At 34.8% G+C, this 18356-nt stretch overlaps 1 protein-coding gene across 2 annotated transcripts in view; it reads right to left on the reverse strand.

The window, feature by feature from the left end:
* Positions 1–2081: 2081 nt before the first annotated feature.
* LOC105524224 (lipid phosphate phosphatase-related protein type 5) overlaps positions 2082–18356 on the reverse strand; it is a 116220-nt gene continuing 99945 nt past the window's right edge. For both annotated transcript variants that reach the window (XM_011959410.1, XM_011959409.1), the window contains exon 6: positions 2082–4919. In XM_011959410.1, the coding sequence (XP_011814800.1) occupies positions 4887–4919 (33 nt within the window). In that variant the 3' untranslated portion in view covers positions 2082–4886. The remainder of the gene's footprint in view (positions 4920–18356) is intronic.

Here is an 18356-nt window from a genome sequence, read left to right on the forward strand (position 1 = left end):
AGCTCCCTGTTGCTGTCAGGTGCTGGACAGACAGTTCTCTAGACAGCCATCACAAGGGCATTTTGGAATGTCCTTGGTGATTGGTGGCATGGCCAGTATTTTACAGTTACAACAAGCTTGCTTTCTATTGTCATTTGTGGGTTTCTCATGTTTATCAGAATAAATTGGTACTGGACAAGTTAGGAACTCAACTCTGGGGAGTACTGCTTGAACAAGTTTAGTAGCAGTAAAAGTGTATGATATATTGACTGCAAAAATGGCCCTTGTTCTCCACCCATCTCTGTGTTCACCTCTTTGTAATGTGACTTTGTAGCTCCTCCCTCACTTCTTAAATCTGGCTGGCCTTGGGACTTGCCTTGGCCAATTGACTGAGATGGCCAAGTGACAATGTACTACTGCCTTGCATGCCTCTACTCTCTCAGCCCATTCTGCCAAAGAGCCTACCTAGCCTGATGGAGTTTGAGAGACCACATAGAGAAAAATGAAGTTATTCCAAGAGAAGCCATCCTAGACCAGCATACAGCCAGATGACTCCCATATATGAGACAGCCCAGTGAAGATCAGCCAGAGCCTCCCAATACGATCATGGCTGCATGAAAACGTCAGCTCAGACTAGAAAAGGGACTCGGCTGAAGCATAGACTTATGAAGGATAGTAATGCTTATTATATAGAATTTTAGGGTTTTAAAAATTACCAATAGTTGAATAATACAATACTGTTTATGGAGGCACTGATTTTTGTTTTCTTAAATTAACCTAGCTGCTGTTGTAATCTATAAAAATGCCCTTTCTTTAGTCCTCAGCAGCAGATTAACTCCGAGCCAGTTCTCCTACTTGAACTTAAAAGAGATCTTACAGCTCCATCACAGAGCTGCTGAAGTGTACAGTCTGGAAGGGCAGAGGCCAGATCCTTTGATGCACTGTTTAGTCAGCACATTGCAAATTATCTGCTTCACAGGATCACTCAATAAATACACCAAATGAATGAAGGCTGAAAGTGCTTCTTGACAAGGAGCAACACATCTAGAGATACCTGATTAATGCTCAAAACATCTCACCATTTCGAAAAGGTTTTCCTTTAAAAAAAATTCAATTAAAATTTCATTTTTGCTCCTCCTAAGAAAAAATAATTCTTTTTCTACAAGCAATAAGAGTTTTCATGCAAAAATGAGAACACATTTATAAATAAAATAATACGAAGGTAATCATACCAGAGGATGGCACCTGTCCATATCACTCGTCTAAAGAATGAGACCTTTGAGACACAGCTTTGAGTTTTCCTGTGAATACTAAAGGCGGTTGTGTCCACTCATCTATATTTTCTTATCTGAAGCTCCTTTGTGAGCAAGGCCACAGATTTGAAAGACAGGAATCTGAGTTTAGAATTTAGATGCTATGATCCATTCATGGCTCATAAGACTTGGGGTAAAGAGAGCAGACTTATTATTTTATTCAATGTTGGCCATGTCCTGAGGATCTATTAGGCTAAGATCAGACTATAATCTAAAGTGGACAGGAAAGAGTAATTTGAATACTCTCGTTTTTCTTAAAAGAGATTCATTCACTTAAAGTCTGGAGGAAATTCCCTTAATTGATATTCTAAAAGAACTGTAATTTGGAAAATTCATTAGAAAGCCCATGCCTGGCAAATTTTGAGATCAATATTTTCAAAGCATAAATAGAACCATTTGGTATATTTCCAGGGCAATTTTTTAGAGCATGCAATCAAAATGTAATAAATGGTGCCTTAGAGGCAGGAATATGCTAATTTACATCCAATCTTAAATGCTTTGCTCAACATAGAAGTGAGCCTATACAGTGGATCATATACCTGCTCAGTGTCTCAAATAGTTTCTAGGGAGTTGTGATTTGGAAATAAGGATGTCGGTAAGATCCCAGGATGGTCCACGAGATGCAGAGGATAATTGAGCTGTCCAAGGAACTGGTCTATGTCTAATCTGATCCATTGTGATCCATTTCCAAACATTCTTCAGTCACTCTGAGAATTCTTTCAAACACATTAACAAGCATTCCTTATTCCTCTACCGACTGTCAAGACCAATATATTACAAAGTCAAAAATCAGTTTTCAATTGAATTTTTAAATTTTTATTTGAAAAATACAATACACAGCAGAGAATTATTTCCTCCCCTACTGTTCTTTCACAAAGGAAACTGTATGGTAAATGTAACTGAGATATTTGGCTAGGATAGATCCTGAGAAAAGAGAGGCCCAGTTAGAAGTGGAAAATACAAAGTCTGTCAAAGAAGATTCACCTCTCTTTTAACATAAAAGAGCCTTTTAAGTTATCATAGGAATCAGATAAAACATGTGCAGAATTTCTGCCATGCAAACAGAGACTACTGAAATTTTCAAGTTGACCAAATTACACTGACCTGGGCCCCAAGTAAGTAGAATAAAAAGGAGATGTCTTCATCAGAAAGATATGTGTTTGCCTGCTTTTACTAGCCTACATATGTACATATTTACATATTAATGTTTTCTGAAATACAATTTTCATTATTCTCAGTAATAGCATCATGAATAAGGGCTATTTTCTGGCTTTTGCCTTATTCACATGTATCTTGCCTTTTTCATCTGAATTTTCTTCATGACAGCATCACTCACTGTACAATCTTGAGTCCATGATGTGTAAATAGTAGAGGTGACTTTACTCTGGTTCTGGGTTAAATCTGAGTTTTTGAAGAATTTATAACACTTGCATTCAGATCAGGTTTAGCAAGGTGCAAAGAAGCAACCTTGACATAGGAATATATAGCTAAGGCTTCCAACAGGAAAAACATTCCTCGTTGGCTCCTTGGAAGTCTGATGTGCAATGAATAGAACTGATAAAACTCTGGAAGCCTTACTAGTAATCTAGCTTTCTAAGACATTATGATCATCCCCTTCACTTTCATTCTCAATAAGTAAATTCCCTATTATTGTTATTGCCTAAAAAATTAAAGAGGGTCAGGACATTCAAAGTTTCTTCATGTTCTAAATTTCCAACAGGACTGAATTGCTCTAGAGGTCTGAAATTAGTAGAAATTTGGATTTTCTTTTATTTCTTTTCGGCTCTACTAGAAGTGTTTTAGCTTCCACCGTGACAGAAATGGGCAAATAAAATCTATTTGGGGAGTAATGGACAATCTTTGGTTATATTTATTTGCTGATCTCTGTTAAAATTACAGAGAAAATTAAAAGTTTGCTGTCTTTAGTACTGCAAAGTTTAGAAAGATTCATTTCAGTCAATTACTGCCAAAGTTACTTTGCCAGATAAGCCAAAGTTACTTAGGGTAGTTTTAATTATTGCAAAGTTATTGTTGAGGAGTTTGCCTTCCTTATATTATGGTGATTTTAATCTGTAATTCCACATGCTAAATGTAAGTTATGTCCCTTGGGCCCTCTCCTGAGTGGGAGGCTGGAGCCTGAGGGTGAGGGTGGAAGGAGAGATGTTGAGTTTAGGCTTCTCTTTTACAAAGAGCCTCACATCTAGACTCTTGATATTCATTATTTAAAAACTGGATTACAATTATTATATAGTTTTGTATTTGAAAACTGTTCATTCTTAAAACAAACATTTAAAATACAGCAGAGCTTTCATAATTGTATTCTGGTATTTATTTTTTGAACCATAGGTAGTTGCCCAGGATTCTACTGAGCTCTAAAAGGCCTCAACGTCCAAAATGAGATGACAGCTGTGCTATATTAGAAAGGAATATGAGTTCAGGGTCAGAAAACCTGAATTTAGGCTTCAACTATGTCTCTTACTAGTTTGTGATTTGGCATGTTATTTACCCTGTCATGGCTTCATTTTTCTTATCTGTAAAAATAAAGCCATACTCTTCATGTTTATACCAGGCTATTATGAGGATTACATAAAATAATTGGTGTAAATAAACTTTGTAAACTATAAAGTACTACACAAATGCAAAGTAAAATACATTAACGATATTTCTAGCATTTATATAATTTAAATTATGTGTCAGGGTATAGTTCTTTCCCATTTAAATTATGTAGAATCTTTAGTAGTAAAAAAGCCTAAGAGCAGAGCCTTTGACCACTCTTGAGACACTTGTACCCATGTGAAATTACTCAATAATAAGGGACTAGTGCTGAATTTATGGATTTAAGCTATCCTAAATACTGCCTGCATTCAAAAACAAGTCTTGAATTAAGCCACAATTGTCAGGAGAAGAAGTCCAAATAAATAATTTTTAATTATGATACATTACTTATTACAGTAAAAATTGGCATTTTCCCCTTCAAAAGCAGAAGCACCAGTCTTAGAATGTATAGTATGAATGGTATTTTAAGTGAAATGTAACATAATATAATGTGGAGACATTATTTTACTATAGAACATACTTTCTAAAAGGAATTTCACACACTGAAATGTTAGAATGGAAATAATGTCATGCTGAATAATAAAAACCCCCATGACTTTCAAAGTCCACTTCAAATTAAACATGGCATACTGCTGAAATTAAAAAAAAAACAACTAGCCCAAAATAGAAGGTTTTCATATACAAATACGATTTATGTAGAGGTTTCTTTTAACATAATTGCAGTGATTCTGTGAGAAACTACAGTGAATGTTTTATTGAAGGATTTTGTTCATTTGGTCATCACATTTTTGTTGAACACCTACTTTGTGCTAGGCTTTGTTGTAAGTGCTGGGGACACAGAAAAAAGAAAGACAATCCTGCCCTCGAGGAGCTCACAGTCTAGTGGGGGAAACAGATAAATGGACATTGATTTTAAAATTATAAAAAATATTGAACAACTTTATAAACTTCCTTTGCAATCAAACAAGCTTTGGGTGTTATGAGTGGATGGTAAAAAGGGATGATGTCCAATGCAGTGAAAAACCATCTGCTTCAATATCATGTGACTTCTGCGAAGGCAGTGATGTGGTTCTGCAAAAAGAAAAAGGAATGACAAAGTGAGAGGCTTGGGAACATTAGCTTTGTAAAACATGTAGTACCTTTACAAATAATCATTAGCTTATATGCTGAATGTTGAAGCTGCCAAAACATCCAGCATTATTAAACTAAGTTTTATGTATTAGTACATAATTTTCGCTGCTAATTACATATTTTATTCAATAATCTTAATTATCCAAATAGATTAAAATGTTATACCTGCTTTATTCAAAATTAACTCTGAAATTTGAAAAGATAAAAATGGCAATGCCAGACACGTTAATATTCTGTTCAGTGTTAATGGAATTTTAATGCTGCATGTTGGAGTTTCAGATTAATTGCTCCCTGAGAGACAGATGGTGTAGAATGAGGTGGTGAAATGCTCAGACTAAAATGGCATTTGCTAGTTGACAAAAATCTACTTGAACACTTCATTTCTGATGCATGAATCCTGACTCCAGACTGTAGTCTCTGTTGTTTACCTCTACCATAGAATTCTTTACAGAGCCTTTTTGTTTTTTGGAAAGCAACAGAATTATGTACAAAGAAACTCTGTGGAATGGCTAATATTTAAATAGATTCAGGCATGAAACAGGCCATGTCATGCCTGCTGAAGTATTGCAATGAAAAACTACTATTACATAATTAATCATGCTACATATGGGCTTATGTCAAGATCTAACATGACTGACAGCCCCAACAAATAACATCAACATTACAAAAGGGTTCTACCATCATACTACCCATTTTAAATGTGTTTTGTGTAGTTTTTGTATGGCTTTTGCATTGGCTTTTTTATAATAAATGATATCATAAACAGAATTTCATATGATGAATGTATGCCATAAAATTTTCTCAACATACATGTAGCTTTTTTCAAGTTTAAGTATTTTAATTCATCAAAACATATTTAAAATGTGTGTAAACAAATTAAAATTCATTTTCATCGAATTTAGGCATATTAAACCACACAAAAGGAATCTCACTGATTACAATTTAGGGCATTATCTTCTAGGCTTGACCCACTTAATACTAGAGAAAAACAAAATTAGTAAGAATCAGGAGTGAGCAGAGCATGCTGAGATTTTCACTAACCCCTGATAACACTTTAGAAACTTTAATTTCCCATTTAAAAATGCATGATGAAAATGCCTGAAAATTCAGTAGCTCATCTCTAAGTTTTCTTTTGTTTTCCTTACAAAAGCTCAGGCATGACTTTAGGGTAAAGATGACTTGTCAGAGTTATATAATGCACTATGAGTCAATTAAAACAATAAGAACTGTGGAAATCATACATCACAGTTTTACTTCCAGTGGCCCCACGGGTACTTGAAACCAGTGACTGAGAAAATGCAATTTGATATAGAGTGTTTCAGCACAATACTGTCATGAACATCACACTTCTTAATAGGATCTAGAACAACATAATTTCTGGAAAGATGTTAGGATAGAAATTAAAGATTAATCAGTCAGTGACAACTGGTGGGTAGAAAAAAGGTCAATAAGGGGCAGTAGAGAGAAAAGAAATGAGGTAAGAAAGAACATGGGTGGTGTCCCAAAGGCCACTGGCCTTGGCTTCAGTGTTCCCATTGTTGACCCAGATAATGAAGGGAGGGTTCACAAGGCTCATTAAGTTTGCTGAAGATGATCTTAAGGGGACAACCACCAATCTGGAAGGCAGAAGTAAATACACATTAAAGGACTTTAATAAACAGAGAAATAATCAGAAGCAAATCACTGATGATCAGTGCATAGCTTGACAGAATAGAGGAAAAACCAAGTGCACAGTGCAAGCTGGAGAGTGTGACAAAGAAAACTGTAATAACTGTAGGGTGACCATATAATTTATCATCTAAATATAGACATGTGGAAGGGGTAAAAGGGCGCTAATACTACACAAGGACAACAGGCTTAAATGAGGATTGTCCCAAATAGTAATATAAAGTCACCCTATACCGTGGTTTAATGTGTCCACTAAAATGCACGTGTTGGAAACTTAATCTCTAAGGTAACAGTGTTGATAGGTGGGGCCTAATGGAAGGTGATTAGACCTCTAGGGTTCTGCCCTCATGAATGAATTAATGCCCTTATCATAGGTCAGGGTTTGTTATAAAAAAGCAAGTTTAGTCCCCTTCTCTCGTGTTCCCTCTTTTTGTGCTTCCACTATGTTATGATGCAGCAAGAAGGTGTGAGCACCTTGACCTAGGACTTCCCAGCCTCCAGAATCCTGAGCTGACACATTTCAGCTCCTCATAAATTACCTAGTTTGTGGTATTCTGTTATAGCAGCACAAAACAGACTGAGAAACCTTCATAATGAGGCATGGAATATATAACTGTAGGTGAGCTACTGAGATCTAGAAAATACTGGAATTCAGTTTTAGCATTTAAAATCACATGCTTCAGTGATCACTAGATCTCCCTTTAACTGCCCATAAATTTTAAGCCATATTAGTCTTTTCCTATGCCAAAATATTACCAAGTTAAACTACAAGGACAACAGTTAATTTCTAGACTGACTATATTTTTAGATCCCAGGATTCTAAGGAAAATTCTTGCCCCCTCCCCCAAATTAGCAGCCTTTCCACTTCACATCACTTAGTTTTCACTTCTGAGATGACTTCATTTTTTCCTATTTGACTGGGATTAGAAGTGTCCTGCTTGGGGCTCATTATTTTAAGGTAGTTGTGGTTAGCAGACAGATAAACAGATGAAAATAAAACACTGAAGTGACTGTGCCTAGGGAAGAGAAAATTAAGGAGAAATTTAATCATAGTACATGACAGGAGTGTACAGACATATTAGAGAGCTTCTGTTCATTCACTTTACTGTTTAAGAGCAAATTAACCTATGTCGTAAATTAAAGAGATGGATTATTTATCTCAGTAGTTTTTCTTTTTTTTAAAGTTTAATTCTCTTCTGGCACAGGGGTGATTTTCCCTGAAGGAATCTAAAGAAGGGCCAAGATAATTACTTGAGGTCCTTTTATAAGAATCTATTATATGATGCTACATTATACAACTTACATTACCAAGGTGTATGTACATGCATAATTTGAAATATACAGATGGCCTAATTCCTGTGTAGGAAGTTATTGTCTATTCACTTCCCAGCAGCATTTTTCCCAGTAACATGGAAAACCAGAATTATGTTTACTATTTTCAGATTGTTGTCTTGAGAAATGGACTGCCTATGAGGCAAAGTAGTTGATCAAGTGTTTTTCTTTTTCAATATGGCTAAATTCTTAATATGCAACACTAAACCTTATTAGATGATAGTGCCAAAAAGTGGTAGGCAAACCAAAAAACTCATGCTTAAAAGTTCTATTCAGAATCACGAGATGAAAGTGGTCATGAAATTTACGGTCACAATTCCTGGTACCTTCTGCAATTACATTAACAGAGGCTTACCATGGAGATGACAAAGCTTGGCCCCAAATAGCTGAAGATTAGAATATGCTACATGAAGCATCCATTAGAAAGTGTTCACTCAGGTGCACAGCAAACCAGTGAGCAAAATACTGAGTCTGATCCTTGAGTGCAGGGGTCACAAAGGAAAGCAAACATTTTGTTTCCGGAAAGTTGTACTGGATACTTAAATTTAATAAATTTGAAAGTCTCTATAGCATGTCCATTTTTAAAAGCTTTAAGTTCTGCATGAAAATCTCTGTTTTACTATTTATTCTATACCTCCACATAGAAAATACAGTCTGTAATTTTAAAAAATGTTACTTAAGACAAAACTGTCATGATTAATGACATGAAACTTCGGTGATGACTTGCCATCTGGCAAGATCTGTCACTCAACAATCAACAAATCGGGGAAAAATGTGGGAAAATGCAAAAAGAGCACTCCAGGGAAGTGTTTGGAATTACAGCTATAGGAATACAAGCAAAATGCCATTGTTAATGGCTTCTTAGTCAAGGAATGCTAAATTCATATTAATGATGGAAAAATAACATGTGTTTGAAAGATTAATAATTATAGCAACAACAGCAGCAACCAAAAGCTCTAGTTCCTATATTGCTTTTGGTTGTAAGGAAAACCTGCACAGAAGGACACATTTTTCTGCATTTGTCTTAGCTTTGCAACCCAACTCCAACACCAGTGCGCTCCAGCGCACATACGTTTATTGCCTTAATTGAAGGTGTTCACAGTGGCTTATTCCCATTATCCAGCTGAAGAGCCTGGCAAGACAGTCTTTAAAAGACCTTTCCTGTGAATTTTCTTCTTCACCATTCTCAAAAGGTTGATTTCGGCACACCTATAAAATGTGTTTTACATATTACTTAAATGTTTATTTAAACACTGACTTAATTTATTCAAAGTACTAGTTTATTTAAAGTTCTATGTTGTTACATTGTTAGGCCAAATGCTGAGATTAAATATTATTCCAGTTTCATTCTTTCAAGATGATTGATGATAAAAAGCTTTTGTGTTTGAATAGAAGAGGTTATCAACGATCAGCATAGGTTTTTAACCTAAACATAAAATGGGATCTGTGCATCTCTCTTTCATGCAATGATTTATGTCTTTGACTCTGTTGCTGAGGAAACTGTGTGGTACAGTGGTCTTTGCAGTCAAGTCATCTGAATGTCAAGTGTTTAAATGTAGTCTCCATCACAACTGAAATTTTAGCAAGCAATTTAACCTTTCACAGACCCAGCTTTCTCATCTGTGAAATAGAGATAAGAATACATACTTTTTGAATGGATTTTTATTAAGATTAAATGGGATTATATACACAAGGGTCCCTGTCTCTACTCAAACATATTCATCATTTATTTACGGTTACTAATAAAAGTCACAAGCTAAAAAGGAAAGTTAAAAAAAGAAAAAGTAAAATAAATAAATAATTTTTAATTGGTTAGAATTTTACAAATAAAGCTCACTATCTGAATATAAAATACACTATTCTACCGATCTGCAATGCTCATATCCAAACAAACTTTAAAACCCAAAAAATGTTTCTTTTAAGATTGGTGCAAACTAATTTGGTGGCAAAACCTGATCTGTTGTGAGGCAATTTACACACTGTTTTGCTGCAGAAATTCTCATCTGTGATTACAATTGTTGCTCCAGACACTGCTTGTGTAACCGAATATGCATATTCCTAAAATACAAAATATTTTGAATTCTATAAAAACATCTGACACTAAGGATTCTGGAGAAGGAATCATGGTCCAATAAATTAATCAACAATTCTGACATAGCCTACATTGCATCAGGAAAAGATAGGTGGATGTCATGATCTCGAATATTGTCCCTATTTATTTTGCGATTTGCTTCATTCACTGTGCCCTTTAAAGAGGGGAAAGTGAGCAGAAGAGAGGAAAAAAGCAGAGTATATGGAGTATGTGTTGGAAGGTTCTACTTTGTCACATTGTTTTCCTCCTGCTAGCTTGTGAAGTTGGTGAGTATTTTTGTAAAAAGAAACAATGTTAAAACCATTTAAGAAGACATTGGTTAAATTCAGATTTGAAGCTGTGAAACTGACTCTAAAATTTATGTTCAGCAATTTCTTGTTGTTTTAAGAAGCTGGAGACATAAAAGCTATCATGGGACAGAACCAAAGTTTTCTTGGGAAAGGTGACTTTTTGGGGGGATTATTAACCTTTCTGTACAGTGGTTCTGTTTCAGTTCAGAGTTTTATATTGGTTCAGAGTTTTGTTTCCATTAAGAAGTTTCTTTTCTTTCTTTCTTTTTTTTTTTTTTTTTTTTTACTATTCAGAGAAAAGAGCTAACAGCTACCTTCTGAAAGAATCTCTAGGCGGCTTTCTCTGATAATTAAATCAGAGGCAGGCCCAGTTTTTATGAGAGCATTAGCTACAGATCTTATGAAGTATTTCCGAGTCCTGAGAAGTCAAAGAAGCTTAAGGCTTTTCCCACCAAATCTTTAGAGGCACTGATTCTCTGCTGTGGCTTCATGCTGGAATCATCAGAATCTTTAAGAAAATACTGATGCAACCCCAGAGACCAGGATTTAATTGGTATGAGGCATGGCCTGGTTACCGGAATTTTTAAAGGCTCCCTGGATGATTGTAATATACAGCCAATATTGAGAACCACTGTGTGAGAGGTTCTGTAGGCCCAGCTGTATCCAGATCAAGTGCTGGCTCTAAATCCAGATCACCTGATATGCCTGATGTAATACAACTCCTGGGGCCCAGCCCCAGGCCTTCTGGATCAGAATGTCTTCGTGTGAAACCCAGATATCTTCTCTTTTTGCAAATGCCATGTCTTTTATGCCAGTCTGAGTACCACGGCCTAAAGTTAAAGTGATTAATGAAGTAAGAGTTATCCGGGATGTAAAATCAATTCCTTCTTTAAGACGCTATCCTTTCAGTGGCAAAAGAGTATTGCTTAAAAAAATCAGTGAACTTGAATAATTCCAAAAAGTACATCTTTGAATTCAAGCCTTTTGACATTAACTGCACATTATATGTCACGCTTAAAGCTGCACAATGCATAAAGGTGTTAAGAAGACCTTCAGCAAATATCTGTTTGTTTCAATCTTTTTTTTTTTGAGATGGCATCTTGCTCTGTCACCCAGGCTGTAGTGTGATGGCAAGATCTCGGATCACTGCAAACTCTGCCTCCTGGGTTCAAGCAATTCTCCTGCCTCAGCTTCCCAAGTAGCTGGGATTACAGGTGCACACCACCACACCCAGCTAATTGTTTGTTTCACTTTAACTCAATGTTTCCCGAATGTATTGACATGAAATTTCATGGAAGTCTATTAATACTAATGTGTTCATGGTATTTGTCTTCTAAGTTTGTTAGTCTCCTCAACTATAATAACCTTACTCTCTACCACACTTCGTTCCCATATCCATAGCTATATTCTCAATCAGTAATCATGTTTGAAATGTAAAATCCCAACTTACCTCCTGTCTTACCTCCCTCACACAACAAGGTTTCTTTGTCCATGAGGAAACTTCCTGACTACTAATTTATGCATCTGATCCAGTCTATCATGCTCCTTACGAATTCTACTTCTTTTTCACTCCTTCTGGACCCCATGGTTGATCATATGATCAATCTTTAACAGTATCCTCAAGTTTCTTGCCCTGGTGCCCTTATCTTGCCTGCTAAACAAAACCGTTGTATGAACTGGATTATCCACCTGGAACGTTCTTCTCTCTCGCCCTCACTTGGCTCATGGTCCTGCAGCTCTCTCCTAAGATGATGTTTCAAGCATTGCTGCATTGCTTCAAGCATTGCTAAAGGTCTCCCTTTAAGTGTTCCTCCGGTATAGTCATCATCATCTTCTGTATATGATTACAAAAATCTCTCTGTCCCCACGAGACATACCATAGTGCTCCGTATTTGATATTTGTTACATTTCATATATTACAAATCTGACTCTAATGATAAGGTAACTCAACAGTAAATTGTATCCATGCCTTGTTTCATATACTAATACTTTAACCTATAAAATTGGCTTCTTCTTAGTTATTTCATTTTCCTTTAACTTTTTCAAATGCTTTAGATTTACTAAATAAGCATCCTAACAGTACTTGACAGAGGAGAATCGGAGGATGTGGATAATGGACCAAGTGCATGATAAATTCTTGTAGAACCAGGAGTTGATTAAAATTCCTCATTTAAAAACTTGCATATCTTCAAAAAAGGCACCAGTTGATAAAAATCTGAATGAGCTACATCAAGATTCATTTCAGAACCATTCAAAATCATAAGGGCCATTAGAAATGACACAGATAACTTGAAACATATTTTATAAAGGTAAATATATGCTTACCATACAACCTGGCATTCTCACTGCTAGGTATTTATCTAAAAGAAATAAAATATATGTATTCACAAAAAAACTGCATGTGAATGTTTAGATCAGCTTTACTCATAATTGCCAAAAATAGAAATAACCCAACCTTCAATTGGTAAATGGATAAACAAACTGTGGTGCATCCATACAACAGGATACTACTCAGCAATTAAATGGGAAAAACACAGACTACAGATGCATGTAACAAATAAGTCAGACTCAAAAACTCAAAATGCATGAGTCCGCTTATATAATATCCTGAGAATGGCAAAACACAAGGAACCAAAACAGATCAGTGGTTTCTCAAAGTTGGAGATTGAAGGAAGGATGACTACAAAGGGGAAGGCAGAAACATTTGAGAGTCACAGAAATGTTATCTAACTTGATTATGGTGATAATTTCATGAAAGTGTGCATTCGTCAAAACTCATAAAACTATATGCCAAGAAAGGATGTTATAGGATGCAAATTATGCTTTAATAAATCCCAATTTAAAAAATTAGGACCACAAGCCATAACCTGAAGTCTAAAGGCCAAGACATGTCTAAAATTTGGTTTGTCAGTTCTTGAATTATTGTTTTAACATCTGGTTGTTTCAGTACTAAAGAAAAATACAAAATAAGTTTATTGAAAAATATTAGAAAATATAAATTGAAACGAGAACTTTATTATTTTTGGCCTATAAGACTGTAAAGATTATGAAGAACAATATTCTCCATTGTAAGAACATACGAATATGAATTCAACCAAAAGCCTTAAAAGTGTTCATACTCTGTTTCAGCATTTCTATGTCTATGAATTTATCTTAAATTATTAATTGAGCTTAGAAAAATATATATTTAAGGAACATTTACCTTAGTATTACTTATAGTTGTGGGAAATTGGAAGTAGAAGCAATTATCTATGTCTAACAAATGTAATGGTTTATATATGGATTATAACTTTTAAAAGCATAATGTTATTATGCAGCACAGTGATTATGATTTGGAGCTCTGAAGTGACAAATATGGAACATATTTGTGACCTTGGGTGTATTACTTAACCTATGTCCCCTTCTCCGTAAAATGGAAATAAGACACACTCAAATGACTTCACATATTTTATATGTAAAGTTCTCTGCATAATTTCAAGCACATATTAAGCTATAATTGAAGATTAGCTTCTAATATTATTCCTGATATGACTGTTATATTTATTGATCTGAAATTATATGTCTATGATGCATTGTTATGTGAATAAAAGCAATAAAATATACAGGGAAATTCTGTATTCAACACAAACCCACACACACGTTCATTGGGTCTTGAAGGTTATTTTAAGAAAATGGTTCCTCTGATTATTGTGGTAACCCTATAGATACTTCCTATTCATTTTTTGTTTGGCTTATTCAGATTTTCAGATCATAAATATATACAAATTATTTACTAATTACTTCTTTAATCAAAACTATGAAAAATAAACTTCTTGTTTCATAAAACTGTGAATTGAATCATTGTCTATTTACCTAGTTTTAGTCAGATACAATTTTATATTTTTTCAACAAAATATTTTCACAGAACTGTGATTCTCTGATTGATTTTGAAGGCCCTCCATAGTGTCTCCAGGATGGTCCCCAATAAGGAAACAGACCTGTAAAAAGAGGGAGATGAACGACTGGGATCAGGTTCCCATCCATGTGTAACTAATTATGTGTGCATTGGAAATGATTTTTAAATGTGTCATTGATTATGCTCTCCTTAATTAATGACTGAATGAATCATATAATTTAAAGATACAGTCATCAATTCTATATTTATTCACATAAATCAGATGAGAAAGTTTCTAGTCTATATTCCAAAGTAATTTAATAAGAGATGCTTTTATAAAAGTCCTGTTAGATAACTGAGGGGAAAAGCTGTCTTTTATTCTTCATGTAGTACGTAATAATTCATAAATAGTATGGAAAAATAGATACTGAGTATACTGGAGTATAAATAGGAAAATGACATATGGTAAAATAATAACAGAATATGTTAGTATTTTTAACCTAAAATGTTGATACCTGTTGGAAATTTTTAAGCTTCTACTTTCAATTTCCTTTTTTTAAACAAAATTAAATTTTACAAATGAGAACACAATATAGCATGTAAATATTGATTTACTTCAAATATTTTTCATAAATGCTCAAAGCTTAAAGAAAAATGCCTACATATGAATATATTTAGTTCCACTAACTATTCCAATATCTAATCACTAATAAGATTGTTTTGACAAGGTCCTATATAACATTTATATTACAGTTCAGCAGCTCTGTAAAACAAAGATTTGCATTATAGAAAATCAACTGAATCTTAAATAGATTGCCATAGTTACTCACGCACAGCATTCTGAAACCTCAAAGGAATTTATCACAGGAAACACAGTAATGTATAATCATATTTGTCTTGGCAAGAAACCACAGGATTGTTTTGCTATTGCTGTGACACTAATATATGCAACATTTTATACGACAATATTTCCTGCATATGTGCAACGTATGAAATAGACAATCTGTATAAACTTTTAAATCCATGAAGTCTTTGTATGGGAGTATCCTAGTGTGAAATTTAAAAAAAAAAATCTCATTAAAGAAATTATTGTTGCGGGAGGGAACTAACTTGTGTGAAGCACCTATGTGCCAAGAAGTTTATCTGTGATGTGTCAATTCCAACAATTATCCTACAGGGAAACCAACATTGCATCAGTTCTTCAGATACGGAGAGGAGTGATTTGTCTAACTCCACTTCAATATTATGCAGCTGCACCAGGCTTCAAACCTAGCTCCAATATCCAAGCTCTCTGTCCGCCCATCACTCTGACTAAATTCCACTTCACGTTTCACCATGACCACTGTAATCTTATAAAATCTGCAAAAGAGTCAATCAATGTAAAGTTCAATTCCTTGGGTCACTAGGAGCTCTTTCAGAACATTCCTATCGACATAATTTTTTTTTGCAGTTGCCATAGGAATTAAACGTGGCAATTTTCATCTGTAATAGTATATACTCATTATAATATTTCTAAATTTTTGGAGCTATTATCACTTCTTATCACTGTCATTCAGCTGATGTTTCTGTTAAGAGGGGTGAGCTTTTACATGATGAGCTTCACTGGGTAGTGTAGGTTGGGGAAAAGCCCCTTATCCTAGGTATAAAACTGAATCTTGTAAACTATTTCTATCACGACTTTCCCTTTCTTTTTGGCAAGAGACAATTCCCTTTGGTTCCATTGATTAAGACCACATCAACCTAAGAAAAAATAGTGCCTGGGTTTAGATGGAAAAAATCATTTCCTCAAAAAGCATTTTCAAATTAGCCAGGAGTGGTTATTGTGGCCTGTCGTACCTGCCTTAATAAAACTATACGGATATTAATTTCCCTTAGATCTACTGGAAATATCCCATTTTCTATCAAATCCTATTCACCCTTGTGTTTATTTTTAAGTATTTTTGTTCCTTTACCAGATAAAGCCTTTTTTTCTAGATTTTCTACATGGCATCAGTTAAAATGCATAATTCATACATTATCTCCCTGTGCTGACCTCTGCCAGTCTCATAAACTCAGCATTGGTCCTTGGAGTGAGCATAAGTGCAGGCAGGAGAGAGAGGACTACAGAGCTCAGTGGTTTGCTGCTGGGGTGACTGCAGTCTGTCCTATGAGGATTGTCTGGAAGGAATGCCAGTGCACACCTTACCCGTTAATTATAAAGGACAGGAAGCTGTGAAGAAAGAACAGGGAAAGGCCATAGATGAAGGATCAGCATACACTATGGGTAGGGGAGAGGGATGGTTTTCTTAGTGACACTCTGGCTGGGAGCCCTTTTCTACTGTAAATCATGAAGTGAGATAAGTCCTCTAAATCAGCACCTTACAGCAGACTTTGCCAAATGACATCTGGTCAGTCACAATGGCATAACATGGCTTGGTTTTACTGAGATCTAGTAAGCATCATCTGCAGCATTCAACTGGATTCTTACGATAGCCTTTCAGATTCTTTTGTTGTTTCATATTGCTCTCTTATTCTCCTCTCTGAACAAGCCCTTTCCTTCCTTAAAGTCCTTTTTGGAAGGTACCCAATTGCTTACAGCATAAAAATCAACTTCTTAATGTTGTATAAAACATCCTTCATAACCGTCATCCAAGGTCACACAGAACACTTTTCCATGTATTTATTTCCTAATTGTATTTGCTCTCTAATGATTTGCCTATTCATGAACTTTACCAATCAGGATATTTTCTATATTATAGACATCAACTTTTTGACATGTGTGTTGTTTATATTTTATACTTTGTAATAGGCCTTTTGTAAATCATTTTAAACTACTCTTGGTAACTTATTTTTTAAAATGCTTGAACATTTTTTCTAGTTACCAATGCCAAGAATGAAGCACTGATAATGAGTCCCACCTTTATGAAATCTGGAGAATTTTATACTTTTACATTTTTGCTGGTATTATCTAGAATTCGTCTCATTTTGGCATCTTAGATAATTTTCTTTTCTTATATATCTTCTACTTAAATTTTATAGTTTTATACAGTTTCTGTTAATTTATTTTACTAATTAGTTTTAATTTTACTAATTAGTTTTATATTGAAACGGTTTCTATTCTTTCTGCCAATTCATTCATATCCTGATTTGATCTCTAGTTACTGGTGTATTACTCAGTTAATTGCTAAACATTTTCTGTACCTTTTTGTGAGTAGTTTAATTCCTGAATTCTTGCATAGCTGATATTTATGGTTGTTTTAATACTTAAATGACCTTTTGGGTAGAAATAGGATTACGTCATGAACTAATTCCTTGAAAATTCTGAAGACATTACTACATCTAGAAAAGGTAGAGTAGGATAGATGTTGCATCTAATGTTATGCAGACACAAGTCTGGGACCAGCATGCTGTCAGCCTTGGATAGGTCAACAACTCTTTCTGTCTTTGTGGTTGTATTAGTTTTCACTAGGTTATGCTATATAACTAGTATATACACAGTATGTGGCTATATGCAGTGTGTGTATATATAATATTATATATATTATTATATTATATATATACACACACTAGGTATATAGTATTACCTAGTGTGTGCATATATATAGTATATATAAAAACATATATATATATATAGTATAACAACCCCAAAGGCTCAGTGACTTCCAACAGTAACACTTATTTCATCCTCATACTACATGTTGTTGGTCAGGTTCTTAATCTGCTCTAGGCCACAGGTTGGGGGCAGGCTGGCTTCTCCCGTCTTTCCATTTTACAGCCCAGGCTGAGGCAGCAGTACTTGTCTGGAAAATGATCTTTTCCTGCAAGAAGGCAGGGGCAAGAATACTGGCAGAAACTCATGATAGCTCTACATGTTTCTGATTAATGAAGTTTATATCAGGTCTATTCACATGTTATTGACCAAGTCCAAAGTAACTGGAGTAGGAAGAACACTCTGCCTAAGGAAGGAAATAGCTAATAACTGGGAACAAGACTACTACCTATCACAGAACGTATAGTGTTCTTTCTTGAGTACTGAAAATCAAAAATTTCACTGAGAAACATCTAATTCCAATACATATTTCAATAGTTATTTTTTTATCTGTTTAACCCTTCCAGCTTAAAGATTCAAATATTTATTTGGA

Source organism: Colobus angolensis, unplaced genomic scaffold, assembly GCF_000951035.1.
Source record: "Colobus angolensis palliatus isolate OR3802 unplaced genomic scaffold, Cang.pa_1.0 Scaffold491, whole genome shotgun sequence".
Taxonomy (NCBI): domain Eukaryota; kingdom Metazoa; phylum Chordata; class Mammalia; order Primates; family Cercopithecidae; genus Colobus; species Colobus angolensis.